General features: G+C 46.6%; 1 protein-coding gene across 1 annotated transcript; it reads left to right on the forward strand.

Annotated features, from left to right (window-relative positions):
- The first annotated feature begins 10,826 nt into the window (after nucleotides 1-10,826).
- GJC3 (gap junction protein gamma 3) lies at nucleotides 10,827-19,531 on the forward strand. The gene is made up of 2 exons (XM_069571225.1): nucleotides 10,827-10,902; nucleotides 15,885-19,531. The coding sequence occupies exon 2, from the start codon at nucleotides 15,886-15,888 to the stop codon at nucleotides 16,714-16,716; it is 831 nt and encodes a 276-aa protein (XP_069427326.1). The 5' UTR covers nucleotides 10,827-10,902; nucleotide 15,885; the 3' UTR covers nucleotides 16,717-19,531.
- The last annotated feature ends 112 nt before the right edge of the window (nucleotides 19,532-19,643 follow it).

Consider the following 19,643-nt stretch of genomic DNA (forward strand, 5'->3'; position numbering starts at 1 on the left):
ACATTCCTTGATCGTGTCTTTTCAGTCTCCGTCTGTGTTCTCTGCACACCCGTCCCTCTAGGTCAGTAGTTCTTAGTCTTTTATGCCGTCTACTCAGGCTTCCCTGGTGGCTCAGATGGTAAAGAATCCACACACAACACGGGAGACCTGGGTTTGATCCCTGGGTTGGGAAGCTTCCCCTGGTTGAGGGCATGGCAACCCACTCCAATATTCTTGCCTAGTCCTGTCCCCATGGACAGAGGAGGCTGGTGGGCTACAGTTCTTGGGGTCACAAAGAGTCAGACACGACTGAGTGATGAAGCACAGTACCGCACAGCCACCTACTCCCTTGCTAGTTATTCTCAAGATAATTATTATTTTTTAATGTTAAAATTTTATTTATTTATAAAAGAAATTTTATGATGCTAAAGCTGAAACTCCAATGCTTTGGCCACCTGATGCGAAAAGACCCTGATGCTGGGAAAGATTGAAGGCAGGAGGAAAAGGGGACGAGAGAGGATGAGATGGTTAGATGGCATCACCACTTGATGGACAGGAGTTTGAGTAAACTCTGGGAGTTGGTGATGGACAGGGAAGCTTGGTGTGCTGCAGTCCATGGGATCACAAAGAGTCGGACACGACTGAGCGACTCTACTGACTGATAAAATAAATTAAAAAATTTCCTTCAAGGTAAATTTTTTTTTTTTGGCTGCTCCATGCAGATATTAATTCCCCAACGAGGGATTGAACCTGAGCTCTCAGCAGTGAGAGCACAGAGCCCTAACCACTGGACTGCCAGAGAATTCGCAAGATAATGTTTAATGCATAAAATAAAACATAGGATACAGAGAAAGCCCATCACATGCAAAGGCAGGTTTTCCCATGCACTCCTCGGGGTTGATGGGCTGTCTGCAGTGGGGTCTCTCAATACAGAGGAACACGCTCTTCTAGAAGGGCTGAGAAACTATTGAGAAGGAGGTAATTTGTGGCAACGAGCCCCTCCTGGGGTGAGGCATCCTCAGCTGCACTTGACGATGGTCCCACCTGCTGGAGAATCCGTTGGTGGGTCTTTGCTGGGTGGGCACGAGGTGGCTGCGGCAGGACCACACTTGGCTCTCTGGACCCCTCGCTTTTCCCTGCAGTGCCCAGTCACTGCCGATGGTCCTGCCCCGTCCTCGGGTTGCTTCCCTTTGTCAGCATCTTGCTGCCCTCATATCTCGGCTGTCTCACAGTTGGCTGGTCAGGAACAATCTTTTGCCTCATCTTGGCAAGCTGTCTTAGGCTTCCCCTGAAATCCGAACCCCTCCAGGAAGTTTCTCTGGCTGAGTGGCTGTGTGCCCTTTCCTTGTCCCCACCCCTGGCCAGGACTCAGGTCTTCTGAGGTTTCCTCCCCTTGCACCCCGGCCCGCGTCTCCTGTTGTATAGGTGGCGTGGGTCTCACATTCCAATTGGCCTCAGCCCTGGCCTGTTCACGGGGGCCCTGGATCTTCTCACTGATCTAAAAATTTCCTCCTGTCATGTTATACTTCGTTTGTTCAAAGGTCAGAACAAATATTGCTTTGAAATATCACTCGCTGTGTTATTTCCTTCTGAGTTACTTGGTTCCTCTTCCATGACTAATTATTGTTATTCTAAACATTTCTCAGTGCACCAGCCCTGAGCACCCTGTCTCATGCAATGAACCTGGACTGGCGGTTTGTTTCACATATGATAATATACATGTTTCAATGCATGGCAAAACCACTACAATATTGTAAAGTAAGTAGCCTCCAATTAAAATAAATAAAAAATTTCTTTCTTTATTTGGCTGCATTGGGTCTGCATGCAGCACGCAGGATCTTTAGTCTCTGTATGCAAACTCTTAGTTGCGGCATGTGGGATCTAGATCCCTAACTGGGGATTGAACTCAGGCCCCCTGCCTTGGGAGCACAGAGTCTTACCCCTGGACCACCAGGGAACCCCCATGACTAATTATTAAGGATGGCATTTCCATGTATTGTCTACCGAGTACGGGTTGAGAATAAACACTGCTATGAGACAGACTTAGAGGACCGCGGTGTTTATCCAGGCCAGTGTCTCCCTGGGGAGCTCAGGACAGGGACCAAATCCAGATGTAGGCCTTCTTCTTCTTTTTAAAAAACATTTATTTATTTGGCTGAGTTGGGTCTTATTCGTGGCACCCGAGATCTTTCGTTGTGGCGCACGGACTCTAGTTGTGGCAGGGGGCTCGGTAGCTGTATGGGGGCTTCGTTGTTCCTCGGCATGTGGGATCTTAGTTCTCCGACCAGGGATTGAACCTATGCCCACAGCAGTGAGAGCACGGGGTTCTAATCACTGAACCGCCGGGGAATTCCCGCACATTTTTTTGATTTAAATAAACGTCCACACTGTTACTTCCAAATACATGATCTTTTTGCAATTCTTCCCTTTTCCCGTTAATTATTTTTCAGTCAAAATTCTTTGCTTAAGACCGTAAGCATTTTTTTCAGTGTTTGGTTTGTGCAAAGTCATATGGTTTTTAAAAATTTTTCCCCCTTATTTTTCACACAGTGATTTTTTGTATCTTCTAGCTGGTTGCTTTGAAGACATTTACCTCCTTGTCTCTCAATGCTTTCTTGACGTTTCATTATTAAGTCAACATCCTGGAAAATGATGATTCTCCTTCATCCTTTCCTAGCCTTCACCACACACCTCCATTTCCCATCATCCATCTCCCCAATAAAATACCTTATATGAAAAAAAAAACCTTATAGATCTTCATTATTTTCATTATTATGACTGTTAATACATTCACAGCTCTGCTGCGTAGTGAGCTATAATCATTTTACTTTCTCACACAACTTTTTATTTTTAATGGAGCTGATGGTTATTACTTTTCTATGTTCTTATTCAATTGCCTCACCAGTCACATGAATCTCATCACAAGACATTCAGGAATCTTGGGTTTAGACAGGTTGCTCTCCACACCTGGGATCTCCCTTCATCCTCGTCACCCTGGGAACTCCACCTCGTACCTGCGTGGTACTTTCTATGTCCCAGAGATCATATACACCTTCCCAGGACCAGCCCATCTGTCTTCTCTCTAGGTCACGTAGTCTCCCAGGTCCGGCGCCGTGGAATACGATTCTTTTCTTCTCCTGACTCCCCCTCCACCCTCGTTCCTGGTGGTCTCTCTCACTCTCCCCCCAAGCAGACAGGTCCATCCAGCTGTGGAGAGAGGGAGGGAGGGAGAGAGAGAAAGAAGAAAGCTTTCTCCTCCCACCACTGGGAGGGGGCAGAGAGGCCAGGCCTCCTTCTACCCCCCACCCTTGGGTGACCCCTGCACCCCGGGCACCCTGCTGCTCCAGGGCTTGGCACGTTTTGTCAACATACAGCTGTGGGAGGAGGCCGGTCTCATCTGGTGGGAGGAGGGAGACAAAGAAGGCCTTGTCTGGTGGAATAAAGAAGGGGGATGACTTCTCGGCACCCCTGGGGGCTCCCTTCCTGGCACCAATCCTCAGAACTTACTGTGAAAGAGCAGTTTGTCTTGGTGCTTTAGGGTCCTGTCAGAAGCTTAGAAAGAATTGGGCAGAAGCCCCCTCCCCCAACCTCCAGCACCAACCTTAACCTCCTCCCCTGATACCCACACTGCCCGGGGCACTGTGGACATTTATAAATGGAGCCATTGAGGAATCCGGAGAAATCCAGGCAACTTTGAAAAGTGTGCCTGTTCCCCGAGTCCTGTGTTTCTCCCCACCTTCCACCCCCACTTCAGTTAGACAAGGACTTTGGTCACTGGGTCTGGACCATCTGCGAGGCCCCGAAAGGTGGGTTTCCAGTTCTGATTTTCCCAGGAGGTGACCGCATGCCATCAGCAAAGACGAGCTGAAGGCCCCTGACGCAGAGGCTCCTTCTTGAGACGCAGCTTAGCGGAGGGGGACGTCAGACTCTAGAGCCACCCTTGGTTCCCACCCTGCCTCTTCCACTTGCTGCCTGAGTGACCTTCACAAGTGATTCAAACTGTCTGGACCTTGGTTTCCTTGCTAGTCACCTAACTCTGTTATTAGGAGTGTAAATGTTTAGGGTTTGATGAACTGGTCCCTTTATAATAATGGAATGGCCACTTTATCCCTGGTAATATTTTTGCTATTACCATTAATATTAATTGATATTAATAACGCCCCCCTGGATTTCTTTTGCTTTGTGTTAGCATAGTATATGTTTCCATCCTTTTACTTCTAATTCACATGTGAAATTAAAAAGTGGGTTAAGGACTTCCCTCGTGGCTCAGAGGTAAAGAATCTGCCTGCCAGTGCAGGAGACCTCTGTTCGATCCCTGATCCAGGACGTTCTCACCTGCCGCAGAGCAGCTGAGGCTGTGCACCGCCACAGGGGCAGCTACTGCGGTGAGAAACCCGAGCACCGCAACTCGAGAGCAGCCCCCACTCGCTGCCACTAGAGAAAAGCCTGCACAGCGGCGGAGGCCCAGCACGGCCACAAATAAGAAAGAAAGTTAAAGAGCGGGTTATTTGCACTTAGCATATGAGTAGGCCTTGCTTTACTCAGTCTGTCTCTCTGCCTGTAAATTGAAGTGGCTTGACCATTTACACCTCATGTGGTTATTCACATGGTTAAATTCAAACCTCCCATGTTGCCATCTGTTTGCTGTTTGTCTCACCTGCTTTATTTGTTCCCTTTCTCTCCTCTTCCGCCTTCTTTTGGATGAACTGATCATGTTTATTATTCTACTTTGTCTCCTTGGTTGCCCATTAGCTACAATCCTTTCTTGGCTGTATAATACTGTACATTTTACATTTTCACCTTATTGCAGTTTACCTGCAAGGAATGTCAGCCCATCACACACAGTATAAGAATCTTACAAAACATACTCTGATTTTTCTCCTCCTGGCCTGTATGCAACACGGGGTCACGGCATACTCTGCCATGCTCTCTCCACAGGTGAAGTCTATAAAGTAAATCTATAGACTTACCAAAGTCAGTCTATAAAGTCTGGAAAAGGAGGGAACTCTTGAATTCCCGGCTTCATGGCCCCTATGTTATACACCTGAAACATATAATAATGTACAGCAACTATACTTCAATAAAAAAAGGAAGAAAGGAAAGAGTTTAACCCTAAACACTTCCCTGGTACAGCTACCAAAGGTTGTACTTCAAGAAGAAAAAAATTTAGCACACCTATGTTCATGACATTGTACAGGAGACAGGGATCAAGACCATCCCCGTGGAAAAGAAATGGAAAAAAGCAAAATGGCTGTCTGGGGAGGCCTTACAAATAGCTGTGAAAAGAAGAGAAACGAAAAGCCAAGGAGAAAAGGAAAGATATAAGCATCTGAATGCAGAGTTCCAAAGAATAGCAAGAAGAGATAAGAAAGCCTTCTTCAGCGATCAATGCAAAGAAATAGAGGAAAAGAACAGAATAGGAAAGACTAGAGATCTCTTCAAGAAAATTAGAGATATCAAGGGAACATTTCATGCAAAGATGGGCTCAATAAAGGACAGAAATGGTATGGACCTAACAGAGCAGAAGATATTAAGAAGAGATGGCAAGAATACACAGAATAACTGTACAAAAAGGATCTTCATGACCTGGATAATCATGATGGTGTGATCAACCATCTAGAACCAGACATCTTGGAATGTGAAGTCAAGTGGGCCTTAGAAAGTGTCACTACGAATGAAGCTAGTGGAGGTGATGGAATTCCAGTAGAGCTATTTCAAATCCTGAAAGATGATGCTGTGAAAGTAATGCACTCAATATGCCAGCAAATTTGGAAAACTCAGCAGTGGCCACAGGACTGGAAAAGGTCAGTTTTCATTCCAATCCCAAAAGAAAGGCAATGCAAAAGAATGCTCAAACTACTGCACAATTGCACTCATCTCACATGCTAGTAAAGTAATGCTCAAAATTCTCCAAGCCAGGCTTCAGCAATACGTGAACCGTGAACTTCCAGATGTCCAAGCTGGTTTTAGAAAAGGCAGAGGAACCAGAGATCAAATTGTCAACATTCGCTGGATCTTCGAAAAAGCAAGAGAATTCCAGAAAAACATCTATGTCTGCTTTATTGACTATGCCAAAGCCTTTGACTGTGTGGATCACAATAAACTGTGGAAAATTCTGAAAGAGATGGGAATACCAGACCACCTGACCTGCCTCTTGAGAAATCTGTATGCAGGCCAGGAAGCAACAGTTAGAACTGGACATGGAACAACAGACTGGTTCCAAATAGGAAAAGGAGTACATCAAGGCTGTATATTATCACCCTGCTTATTTACCTTCTATGCAGAGTACATCATGAGAAACACTGGGCTGGAGGAAGCACAAGCCAGAATCAAGATTGCTGGGAGAAATATCAATAACCTCAGATATGCAGATGACACCACCCTTATGACAGAAAGTGAAGAGGAACTAAAAAGCCTCTTGGTGAAAGTGAAAGAGGAGAGTGAAAACGTTGGCTTAAAGCTCAACATTCAGAAAACGAAGATCATGGCATCTGGTCCCATCACTCCATGGGAAATAGATGGAGAAACAGTGGAAACAGTGTCAGACTTTATTTTGGGGGGCTCCAAAATCACTGCAGATGGTGACTGCAGCCATGAAATTAAAAGATGCTCACTCCTTGGAAGAAAAGTTATGACCAACCTAGATAGCGTATTCAAAAGCAGAGACATTACTTTGCCAACTAAGGTCCGTCTAGTCAAGACTATGATTTTTCCAGTAGTCATGTATGGAAGTGAGAGTTGGACCGTGAAGAAGGCTGAGCGCCAAAGAATTGATGCTTTTGAACTGTGGTGTTGGAGAAGATTCTTGAGAGTCCCTTGGACTGCAAGGAGATCCAACCAGTCCATTCTGAAGGAGATCAGCCCTGGGATTTCTTTGGAAGGAATGATGCTAAAGCTGAAACTCCAGTACTTTGGCCACTTCATGCGAAGAGTTGACTCATTGGAAAAGACCCTGATGCTGGGAGGGATTGGGGGCAGGAAAAGAAGGGGACGACCGAGGATGAGATGGCTGGATGGCATCACTGACTCGATGGATGTGAGTCTGAGTGAACTCCGGGAGATGGTGATGGACAGGGAGGCCTGGCGTGCTGCAATTCATGGGGTTGCAAAGAGTCAGACACGACTGAGCGACTGAACTGAACTGAACTGAACTGATGTTCATAGCAGTGTTACTCACAATAACCAAGAGGTGGAAACAACCCAAGAATCCATGAATGGATGAATGGATAAACAAAATGTTGCACATACATACATACAGTGGAATACCATCCAACCTTAGAAAGGACTGAAGTTCTGATAGATGTTACAACATGAATGGACCTGGGAGACAGAGAGTTGGACTATAAAGAAAGCTGAGCACCGAAGAATTGATGCTTTTGAACTGTGGTGTTGGAGAAGACTCTTGAGAGTCCCTTGGACTGCAAGGAGATCCAACCAGTCCATTCTAAAGGAGATCAGTCCTGAATATTCATTGGAAGGACTGATGTTGAAGCTGAAACTCCAATACTTTGGCCACCTGATACGAAGAGCTGACTCATTTGAAAAGACCCTGATGCTGGGAAAGATTGAGGGCAGCAGGAGAAGGGGATGACAGAGGATGAGATGGTTGGATGGTATCACTGACTCAATGGACATGGGTTTGGGTGGACTCTGGGAGTTGGTGATGGACAGGGAGGCCTGGCATGCTGTGGTTCATGGGGTCGCAAAGAGTCCGACATGACTGAGCGACTGAACTGAACTGAACTGAACTGAAAATAAGCCAGTCACAAATGCTATAGGATTCTACTGATGTGAAGAGTCTAAAACAGTCAAATTCATAGGAATAGAAAACAGAATGGCGTCGGGAGGGCGAAATGGGGACAAAATTCCAGTTTTGCGTGATGAAAGAGTCTTGGAAATCCACTGAACCATAATGTGAATATATATTTCACATGATTGAACTGAACACAAAATAGTTAAGATGAACACACACACACACACACACACACACACACACACACACACACGTAAAAGGAGAATAAGATTTAATCCAGAAGGAAGTTATGATATTCAAGAAGCAACCGGAGCAAAGAAACTGGTAAAGATGTTGTTAAATTTAAATAAGAATTGAGTTAAATATTCTGTCTACAATGCTGCGAATGGATTAGGGGTAGACAAGTCTAAAAACAGAAGCCATTTCAGTAATTCAGTCTTGAACTAAGGCATCTTAATTCAAGGGACAGAATCTCCACAACCAGTAGACTAATAAGATGTGCTCAATGAAGGAGAAGCTGTCGGTGATGACATCAAAGGTTTTGGTTGGGACCAGGGTGGGTGGCAGAATTAGAATTAGTCATTAAGATGTGGAAAATGTAAGCAGAGGATTTTTATTTTCATGAGGATATGAAATTATAGTGGATTTACCATTAATAGGTCTTTCAGTTCAGTTCAGTTCAGTTCAATTGCTTAGTCGTGTCCGACTCTTTGCGACCCCATGAATTGCAGCACGCCAGGCCTCCCTGTCCATCACCATCTCCCGGAGTTCACTCAGACTCGCGTCCATCGAGTCAGTGATGCCATCCAGCCATCTCATCCTCGGTCGTCCCCTTCTTCTCCTGCCCCTAGTCCCTCCCAGCATCAGAGTCTTTTCCAATGAGTCAACTCTTCGCATGAGGTGGCCAAAGTATTGGAGTTTCAGCTTCAGCATCATTCCTTCCAAAGAAATCCCAGGGCTGATCTCTTTTAGCATGGACTGGTTGGATCTCCTTGCAGTCCAAGGGACTCTCAAGAGCCTTCTCCAACACCACAGTTCAAAAGCATCAATTCTTCGGCGCTCAGCTTTCTTCACAGTCCAACTCTCGCATCCATACATGACCACTGGAAAAACCATAGCCTTGACTAGACGGACCTTTGTTGGCAAAGTAATGTCTCTGCTTTTGAATATGCTATCTAGGTTGGTCATAACTTTTCTTCCAAGGAGTAAGCGTCTTTTAATTTCATGGCTGCAGTCACCATCTGCAGTGATTTTGGAGCCCCCCAAAATAAAGTCTGACACTGTTTCCACTGTTTCCCCATCTATTTCCATGAAGTGATGGGACCGGATGCCATGATCTTCGTTTTCTGAATGTTGAGCTTTTTTTTTTTTGAATGTTGAGCTTTAAGCCAACTTTTTCACTCTCCTCTTTCACTCTCATCTACAGGTCTTTAAAGGCTGGTAATTTGAAATATGAGCAGGCTAGCAGCATAGTAGAGTTTAGGGGTTTGCTATCTACAGCCAGATTGCTTATCCAAATCCCAGCTTCTCCATTCACTAGTTGGTTGACCTTTTATAAGTTACTTAACTTCTCAGTTCTTTATTACTCTCCTCTATAAGAGGGTAGTAGTAGTATGTACTTCATAAAGTTGTTATGAAGTATGAGTTAATAACCATTTAGCACTTATAATATCCATCACTTATTATGCACTGAATAAATGTTGGTGTAAGAAGATATTGGAAATTTAGACTGGGATTTCAAGATGCAGTGTTTTGGAAAATATAATATGTAGGACATTCTAAAGAGATTGCTAGTCTGTGATGCAGTATTTCAAAGGAAAACCAAATGAACAGCAGTTATGTCACTCAAACTCTATGCCCACATCTAAGTTTGGCTGAATTGTTGGAAATTAAAGGCAAAGAGGGCTAACTCTGGAGAGAAGCTACTTTGTTTTTGTTGTTGTTATCTTCAGTTTAAATTTTTTATTTGGCCACACTGTGAGGCATGTGGGATCTTAGCAGTTCCCCAGCCAGGGACTGAACCTGCAGCCCCTGCAGTAGAAGCACGGAGTCTTAACCACTGGGCCGCGAGGGAAGACCCTGGAGGGAAGCTACTTGGGAAAGAGATGTGTTTTTAGTTCTTCCCAATGGAAAGGGCTGGGAGAGGATGCTCCCTCCCGCCTGCATCTCATGCCCAGTGAGAGTCCAATGTGTGGGCCCCAGACTGATAAATCAGAGAGGCAAGAGACAGGATGTCCAGCAGATGAACGGAAGGCAGTGTGGTTGCGCTGGATATGGCCTATGTGCCCAGAGTCTTTGGGCCCTAGAGATGCATCAGTATTTCCTGTGGACCAGATGTGAACAGAAGAGAGCCAGTGAGAGGTTTCTGAAGTCCTGCTGAATAGTATCCCCTGGAGGAGTGAACAGGCTTCCAAAGTAAAACACTCATTTGAGAATTCTCTGGTGGTCTAGTGGTTAGGCTGCCATGCTCTCACTGCGGAGGGTTCAATCCCTGGTCCGGGAACTGAGATCCCGAAAACCATGCAGTGTGGGCACCACCCCCACAAAAAAAAACATTCATCTGGAAAACTGTAAAAAGATCAAATGACTTAAAAGGTGAAGATTATCAAGCTGGACTTGAAGTTCTCTGTAATAATATTAAATGCTAGAAAATAGTGGCACGATGCCCGCATCTCCACAGGCGCGGTATCTGGAATTCGGGTGTTGGAATTCTCCCAGGGTTTGGGCTCCCTGAGCTGCTGAGAGGACGAGGAGCAGGCAGATGCCCATCGGGCTATGGGGGAGGCCCGTGCTATTTCTCCCAGCCAAGACAACCCTAGCGAATGCTCTCTGTTGTTGCCTGCCAGCCCCTGCACTGAAAAGATGCCAAAGCCTCTGCCTCCTTTTGGATGATCTCCCCATTTCAGTTCACATAGACGATGTACCCCGACCCTCGACAACAGAGGGTTGTTCTCCGGAGTCCATTCTTTAGCAGCTGGGCTGCCTTGGCCTCTGGCTGCATTTCTTTGACCCTGCAGAAGGCTGCCAGGAATGACAAGGGGTGGGGGAAGGAGTGGGTGGTGGAGGGAGGCAGGGCCTGGGGGAGAGCGAGGACCCTGCAGGCTCGGCCCGGAGGACGCTTCTGTCTGCCTCTTTCCTCTGCTGCGGGTGCTTTGGCTCCAAGCTGCCAGGTGAGTGCTGGGGCAGCACAAGGCTGGGCTCACCCAGGGTCTAGGGTGGCGGAGGGAGCCACCCTAGGCTCTGGGCTGCACAGTTGCAATTCTAATGCACACACCCACTCTGGGATATCATTAACATTCAGACTTGACTCGCTAAGCCTGGGACGTGGCCTGAGGTTCTGCATACCTGGTGATGCCAGGGCCGCTGCACCCTTCACCACCCTTTAGCAAAAGATCTAGAATGTTTTCAAGGCCAGGTGGGGTGAGCTGGTGGCAGGGGGCTGGGCCCAGCACTGGCCTCAGTGGACACCCTTCGCTCACGGCCATGTTGAGTCTTAACTCTCTCCAGAGGTGGCTTCTGCCACCTGTGGAATCCTGGAATTTTTCTCCCCCCACAAAAAAAGAGATGCTCAGAAAAATTCTAAACAAAATCATGATGGAATTAAAAAAATATGTTTATATATTTGAAAATCTCCTCAAACTCTGGGCTTTCCTCTTTCTCCCAACTCTTGAGCTCGTAGGAACTACTTCTAATATCTTGACAGGGTTTAGATTCTGCCAACCCCCTCTTGAATAAATTGATTTGCCAACTATTTCTCCCCTTCCAGTAACAGAGTGGTCTCTCGAGCTGTCTCAACAGTGCTGAGCCCTCAGCTCCCTGGGTCCCATAGTTTGGCCTGGGGTCTCTGACCCGCTGTGGGCAAAGATATGTTTCTGGGAGGAGGCAGAGGGTCTCAGAGAATGAGAGGGGTGGGCAGGGGATGGCTGGAATAGATGGGGAAAGCAGGGGGTCCCAGGAAAGCAGGGGAGGAGGGATGGCTATATTTTGGCTCCAGTTTATCAGAAACTTCCCCTGGTCTGCAGACTTAGAAAGATGGGGCAGGATATTTACTGCCTACACCCTCTAGGCCCTGGAATGCATGTGGAATAAGCCCTGTGCTGGCGGTAACAGCCGTGGCGTAAAGGACATGGAAGGGTGCTCCAAACCAGGGGTTCTCAAGCAAGCCCTCTTGTCCTGCTTTTTCCTGTTCTCTCCCTCTGTGCGGAAACCTGGAGACCTCAGCTCAGTTCTGAGAGCTCCCAGAGAACATCTGGGTCTCTGGCTACAGCTCTGGGGTAGGCATGGGCGAGAGAGAAGAACAGAGACAGGGCTTCTGGAAACCACTCAAACTCCTGATGCTTGGAACATGCCAGGGCTGCTTTCTGTTAAATCCCAGGTCTGCTGGGGAGATGTGTGTTTGGAGCTGCACTTTGAAATGAGACGAGGCTGAGAGTTTACTAAATTAGCCTTTAGTCTGGCGACTTGCCGGGAGAGATGAGGCAGAAACCCTTAGAGCTCAGTGCTGCCCACCCCTGCAAGTGCTGGGACCCTTTGAACTTAGTAGTGGGAGGGGCTGGAGGCATCGTCACAGGAGGGTGTACGACCGACCTAGAAATGGGCCGATGATCTGCCCTGCAAAAGCCCTTGGAGATGCTCTGGTACAGATTTCTTGCTTTACGAGCTGGTAACTGAAGCCAAGAGTGGACAGGTGATGGATCAATGCTACCTGAAGGCAGTGGTTCAGCCGGGAGCGATTTGCGCCCCAGGGGACACTTAGCAATGACTGGAGACCATTGTGGGTTGTGTGTGTGCACTGCTGGCATCTAGTGAACAGAAGTCAGGGGCGCTGCTAAAGGTCTTACAGCTCATGGGCCAGCTCTCCTTTGACAGGCCGCACATTAAAGACACAGGCCCCAAATGTCAACAGTGCTGAGGCTGAGAAACCCAGGACCAGCCTTGAAACTTGACCTCACTTTTGGTCCGCTGTGGAGCTCAGTCACCAAACAAAACTGAAACATTTATGGAGAAATCACTCCTTTCTAAGGAAAGCTTCCACTAAGCTTTCCCGTCTAATACATCTAGCGACTTTATTGTTGTCTTGATTTCCAAATTATAAACAGATTTTCAGTTCAGTTGCTCAGTTGTGTCTGACTCTTTGCAACCCCATGAACCACAGCATCACCAACTCCCGGAGTCTACCCAAACCCATGTCCATCGAGTCGATGATGCCATCCAACCATCTCATCCTCTGTCGTCCCCTTCTCTTCCTGCCCTCAATATTTCCCAGCATCAGGGTCTTTTCCAATGAGTCAGCTCTTCGCATCAAGTGGCAGTATTGGAGTTTCAGCTTCAACATCAGTCCTTCCAATGAACACCCAGGACTGATCTCCTTTAGGATGGACTGGTTGGATCTCCTTGCAGTCCAAGGGACTCTCAAGAGCCTTCTCCAACACCACAGTTCAAAAGCATCAATTCTTTGGTGCTCAGCTTTCTTTTTAGTCCAACTTTCACATCCATACACAACCACTGGAAAAACCATAGCCTTGACTAGATGGACCTTTGTTGGCAAAGTAATCTCTCTGCTTTTGAATATGCTGTCTAGGTTGGTCATAACTTTCCTTCCAAGGAGTAAGCGTCTTTTAATTTCATGGCTGCAGTCACCATCTGCAGTGATTTTGGAGTCCAGAAAAATAAAGTCAGCCACTATTTCCACTGTTTCCCCATCTATCTGCCATGAAGTGATGGGACCGGATGCCATGATCTTAGTTTTCTGAATGTTGAGCTTTAAGCCAACTTTTTCACTCTCCTCTTTCACTTTCATTAAGAGGCTCTTTAGTTCTTCTTCACTTTCTGCCATAATGGTGGTGTCATCTGCATATCTGAGGTTATTGATATTTCTCCCGGCAATCTTGACTCCAGCTTGTGCTTCTTCCAGCCCAGTGTTTCTCATGATGTACTCTGCATAGAAGTTGAATAAGCAGGTGACAATATACAGTCTTGATGCACTCCTTTTCCTATTTGGAACCAGTCTGTTGTTCCATGTCCAGTTCTGTTGCTTCTGATCCATATCTATGTACCTTTTATTTTTTTTATTTATTCATCTTCTTCCTCTGAATTCTGAAAGGATTATCCAGGGTGCATTCTAGCATGCTGACTTAGTTTTCTCCAGAATCTTTCCTATTGCCTTCAAGGACCAATCTGATGCTCTTCTACTCTCTTTGTAGTGGGTGCACTCATAAAGATCCATTTACTCTCATTTTTGAGGAGTGTTAGGGATGAGAGGGGATAACCTTTTATCTTCAATCTGCCATCTTTAATCACGGGACCAGTTTCGCACCTTTCTAGAGACTGGAATAAATTTCTCTTAAAATTTTAACCCACTTTTACCGAAAAGAATTTTCAGCAGCCTGATATGCTTGGAGTTTTCACAGCGTGTGACGAAGAAGGAAGACAGGGACTGAGGGGGCAGGCAGAGGTTCAAACTTGGATTCTGAGTGGCTCAAAATATGGCTTTGCACAGTTGGTGGATGGTGACATAATTCTTTGGTCAATTGAAGCCCTCAGAACTGTGTCTTGGAGGCATCTCAATGTCTCTTTTGATTGCACAGAAGTGACCATTCTCCCTAGGTTCTGGCATATGGCCCATTCTTATCTATAGTTTATAACACAAATAATCATTTAAGATTGTTTTGCGCATCTCCCTGGGTATTATAATAGCTGATATGAGAGCAACTAGCCATGTTGCACTTGCTGCCATATTAACTTAGAAATTCGGGTTACTAATATTGGACTTAACTGGAAGAAACTGAAGCCAGTTCAAAGTCAGAGAGGAAACAAGCACAGTCAGAATTACAGGAAAGGTAATTTGGGGGTCAAATCCTCAAAGAAGCTGGAAGGAGTGCCCCAGGGACACAGATTTGAAAGGGAGGGTTGCCTTGGACAAGTGGAAAGACACTTGTTTCTCGAAGATGCTACAGCAGGACGTGACTGTGAAGATAAGTAGCTGCAGGGTTTCATGTTACAGTCTTTATTTTCTCTGGAATAAGAGCTTCGCATGGTCTTCTGTGAGTCAGGGGAACCAGGTGTGTGAGAGTTCGGGCTGATGGAGGAGAGTTAGGAAGAGCAGTTGGATGTTGAGGGCTGCTGAGAGGACAGAGACAAAAGGTGGCAAGCTGGCCTCACGGTGTGATGGCATTCTGTCCCAAGAACTGAAGGAGTTCTGCGGGCTGTCACGTCTCACCACGAGGGAGATACAAGCCCAAGGAGCAATGACAAGGCAGGGTCGAGTTTCGAATTTTGTCCAGTCAGTTCTGGCTTTGGCTCAAACCCCGTGACATTTAACTAGTAGGTTCTGCCGGGTCTCCCGCCACCTGTTCTCCTTTCCTAAGCTGCTTGGAACATCAGACCTGACAAACCTCAACGCTCACTCTGTTCACTGGACCCCCACTGACCCCCGCCCCCCTCCCCGACCTAACCTCATCTCGGTCTCCCCACTGTCAGTGGAGCAGAGGCTAGACGGGCAGCCTGTGAGCACCGGGGCCTGGGGAGGCAGCGGTTTTTAGAGGACTCTGACTATTCAGCCTTTGAGAAGCTAGAGAGGAAGGGAGGGAAAGAGAAAGACAAAGACAGGCTCTGCTTTCCCTGCAGGTCCAGAGTTCTTTTCCCCTCCAGCCCTTCCGTTTAGGTCTCTTCCCACTTAGAAAGTCTCAGCTTCTGCAGAGTTATGGATACCTGGCTCCCTTGTGAAGGAAACCCTATGATCAGCTCTTGGTCCAGACATCCAGTGAGTGGGGGTTTATCTCCATGGCAAATTAAAGGCTGTGGCTGCGAATCCAAGAGCCATGGTGGGGGGTGGGGGGCGGGACTGGCGTCTGAAGCTTTTCCTTGGAGAGTCCTGTCGTGGCTTCTCACCGGAATTCCCAGCAGCACTGGAAGGGGCCAGAAGAGAAAGCCACAGCCACACTCACTCCCTATTAGTATTTTAGAGAGATGACTCCGTAACTATAAAGAGGTGCAGTCACGTCCTGGTATCTGATCAACCAGGTTCTCGGGGAGGAGCAAGCAAGCCTGCCCTACCCATGCTTGGATCGGGAGTAAAGAGGGGGCCCGGCGCTTCTCCTGGGGCCTGGCGCGCAGCGCACCGACGCTCACCGCTGCCTCTGCTTCCTAACAGGATGTGCGGCAGCTTCCTGAGGCGGGTGGCCGCGGAGGAGAGCCGGCACCCCACCCCCGTGGGCCGCCTCCTGCTTCCCGCGCTCCTGGGGCTCCGCCTGGTGCTGCTGGCCGCCGGCGGGACGGGGGTGTTCGGCGGCGGTGAGGAGCAGAGCGAGTTCGTGTGTCACACCCAGCAGGCGGGCTGCAAGGCCGTGTGCTACGATGCCTTCCACCCCCTCTCCCCCCTGCGCTTCTGGGCCTTCCAGGTCACGCTGGTGGCGGTGCCCAGCGCCCTCTACATGGGTTTCATTCTGTATCACGTCATCTGGCACTGGGAGGCATCGGAAAAGGTGAAGACGGAAGAGGAGGCGCTGAGCCGCCCAGGGGAGAAGGGCGGAGAGGCCTCAGCGGCTGGCAGCTCCAGGCTGCTCTGGGCCTACGTGGCACAGCTCGGGATGCGACTGGCTCTTGAGGGGGCAGCCTTGGGGGGCCAGTACCACCTGTACGGGTTCAGGATGCCCAGCTCCTTTGTGTGTCGTCTAGAGCCCTGCCTTGGTAGTACCAACTGTTACCTCTCTCGCCCCTCTGAGAAGACCATCTTCTTGAAGACCATGTTTGGGGTCACGGGGCTCTGTCTCTTGTTCACGCTTTTGGAGCTTGTCCTCCTGGGCCTGGGGAGATGGTGGAGGATCTGGAGGCACAAATCCCCCTCTTCTAATTACTCCCCGACTTCAGAGAGTGCCAAAAGACGCAAGGCACCCACTGATAATTTCCCAGTGGTAGAAATAAGAGAACGGCCTGGAGAAGCAGGCGAGAGGGGGTCTGAGGTCCCTCTTTCTGCCCGCCCCTGATGTATGGATCCTGAAGGTCCCTCACCCTCTGGGGAGCACAATGCCCCCATAAGCTATAAAATAGAAAAGCAGGTTCTCAGCAAACGTGTCCTGACCACCCAACAGCTGGATGGTTCCTTCCAATGAATCAGGGCCAGAGTGCTCAGCCCATTTTACCTCCTGCCCTTCCGTTTAGGTCTCTTCCCACTTAGAAAAAGTCTCAGCTTCTGCAGAGTTATGAAGACACCTGGCTCCCCTGTGAAGGAAACCCTGTGATCAGCTCTTGGTCCAGACATCCAGTGAGTGGGGGTTTATCTCCATGGCAAATTAAAGGCTGTGGCTGCGAATCCAGGAGCCGTGGTGGGGTGGGTGGTGAGACCTGGTGTCCGAAGCTTTTCCTTGGAGAGTCCTGTCGTGCCTTCTCATGAGAATTCCCGGGTGTCAGCATCACAGCTTTCACAGGCTTGTTTCCAGAGTTGGCCAGCAGAAGCCTCCATAAGACAGCGCCTTTCCCCATCCTGCACAATAAATACTGACCACTGAGCTGGCATTCCTGTTGCTGAGGACAGTCCTCTTTCCTGTCTCAATGGGTCTCCTCCTCTTTCCGTCCACGTCCTCTGCTCCCCCCACCTTCGAAGTCCTGTAACCAAAAATGCCCCCAGTCCCTGGCTTTTCACACATACATAACCCAGGGCCCTTTGATATGTAGATTTGATGTATTCAAACACTTGGCTATACTCTTTTGGAAGATTATATGACTACTTTTAAAAATTCATAATCCTCAATATAACACAGAAATCATTACTGCTGATTCAGGGCTAATCGTAAGGGACATTTATATCACAGTATGATTCAGTAGGTAATCTAATGCTGAGTATCAGGCTGCTTTTTTCTCGAGTCTCTCAGTCATTTTGGTCTAAAAGCTTCCCAGTCTTCCACCTTTTTGCAGAAACACCTCCTTTCTCAGTTCTTCCTTGTCCTCAAATTCTCAACAAAGAGCGGTTTCCAGGTTTGGAAATGGAATCTCAAAGGATCCTCCAGTAAATTAGGAAGGTTTATTCCAAAGGAAAGACATCTGGTTCCCCAAAGACACTCTGGCAACAGCTCGCAAAATAATAATGTTTTCTTTCTGCTACACAGTGTTTCATAAAGAATCCAGTATCTAGTAGAGCCAGAGCCCAGCCAAGTGACCAAGGACAGAAAATAGCAACTGGCATCATTCTGAATCTCTCCTTGATGGTGTCCCTTTTTAAATAGCTTTATTGAGATGTAGGTTACATATCATATAATTCACCCATTTGAAGTATACAATTCAATGACTTTTAGTATAGCTACAGAGCTGTGTATCCATAATGCCAACAGTTTAAGAACATTTCATCAACTCAAAAAGAAACTCTAAAATACTTAGCTTTTACCCCCAAATCCCCATACCCATCAGACATAAGCAATCACTAATCTACATTCTGTCTCTACAGATTTTCTTAGGGTGGGCTTTACATACAAATGGAATCATACAGTATGTGGTCTTTTGCGCCCGGCATCTTTCACTTAACATCATGTACTTCATTCCTTTTATGACTGAGTATTATTTCATTGTATGGCTATACGACATTTTATTTATTCATTTTTAAGGCAGTGGACATTTGGATTGTTTCCACTTTGGGGCTATTATGAAAAATGGTGCCATGAACATTCATGTACTAGCTCCTGTGTGAACACATACTTTCAGGTCTCTTTGGTAAATACCTGGGAGTGAAGTTGCTGGGGCCTATGGTAACACTTGTTTAACCTGTTAAGGAACTGTTTAATTTTTTTCCACAGCAGCTGTACCAGTTATTCTTTTATATTCCCAGTAGCAATGTATAAATGAGTTCCAATTTATCCACATCCTTGCTAACATTTCATATTATCTTTTTTCCCTGTTTGATTTTTAAATTCTAGCCATCCTAGTGGGTGAAATGATATTTCATTGTGGTTTTGATTTGCATTTTCCTAATGACTAATGTTGTACAGCTGCTTTGGAGGAATGTTTATTTAAATTCTTTGCCTATTTAAAAAAATTGGGTTGTTTGTAATTTTGTTGTTGAGTTCTTCTTGTGTGATCCTCATCACAAGTATGATTCCAAATATTCTCTCCATTCAGTGGGTGGTCTTTCACTTAACTGACAGCATCCTTTGATGCGCAGGTTTTTAATTTTGATGAAACCCAGTTTATCAATTTTTTTCTTTTGTTGCTTATGATTTTGGTGTTATAGCTAACAAGTAAGTAAGTAAGTAAAGTCACTCAGTCGTGTCCGACTCTTTGTGACCCTGTGGACTACAGCCCACCAGGCTCCTCAGTCCATGGGATTCTCCAGGCAAGAATACTGGAGTGGGTTGCTATTGCCTAATTCATGACTATGAAGATTACATCTACCTTTCCTTCTAAAAGTTTTATAGTTTTAGCTTTACATTTAGGTCTTTGATTTTGAATTAATTTTTGTATATGTTATGAGACAGGGTCCAGCTTCATTCTTCTGGACCGTAGATATCCAGCGGTCCCAGCACTATTCGTTGAAAAGTTTATTTTCCCTACATATAATAGTTTTCGGCACCATTGTTGAAAATCAATTGCTTGGGGATGTATGGCATTGTTTCTGTACTCTCAATTCGATTCCATTGATCTATATATCTATTCTTATGGCAGCACCACGTTTTGATTACTGTAGCTTTGTAATAATGTTTGAAATTGGGAAGTGTCAATCTTCCTGCTTTGTTCTTCTTTGTTAAGATTGTTTAGCCAATTGAGATCCCCTGAAATTCCATATGAATAAAACTGTAAATTAGGGAGCCTCAATATTTTCAGTAAAGAAGGATGTTTATTTCAGAAGTATGGCAGGATTGAAGACACAGAAACATTAAGGAGATATAGTTCAATACAAAGGCAGACATACAGATACACAGACACT

Source organism: Ovis canadensis, chromosome 24 (assembly GCF_042477335.2).
Source record: "Ovis canadensis isolate MfBH-ARS-UI-01 breed Bighorn chromosome 24, ARS-UI_OviCan_v2, whole genome shotgun sequence".
Taxonomy (NCBI): domain Eukaryota; kingdom Metazoa; phylum Chordata; class Mammalia; order Artiodactyla; family Bovidae; genus Ovis; species Ovis canadensis.

Bases quoted from the DNA above. Each gene is read 5' to 3' on its own strand.
- GJC3 (XM_069571225.1), top strand. From the start codon at position 15,886: ATGTGCGGCAGCTTCCTGAGGCGGGTGGCCGCGGAGGAGAGCCGGCAC.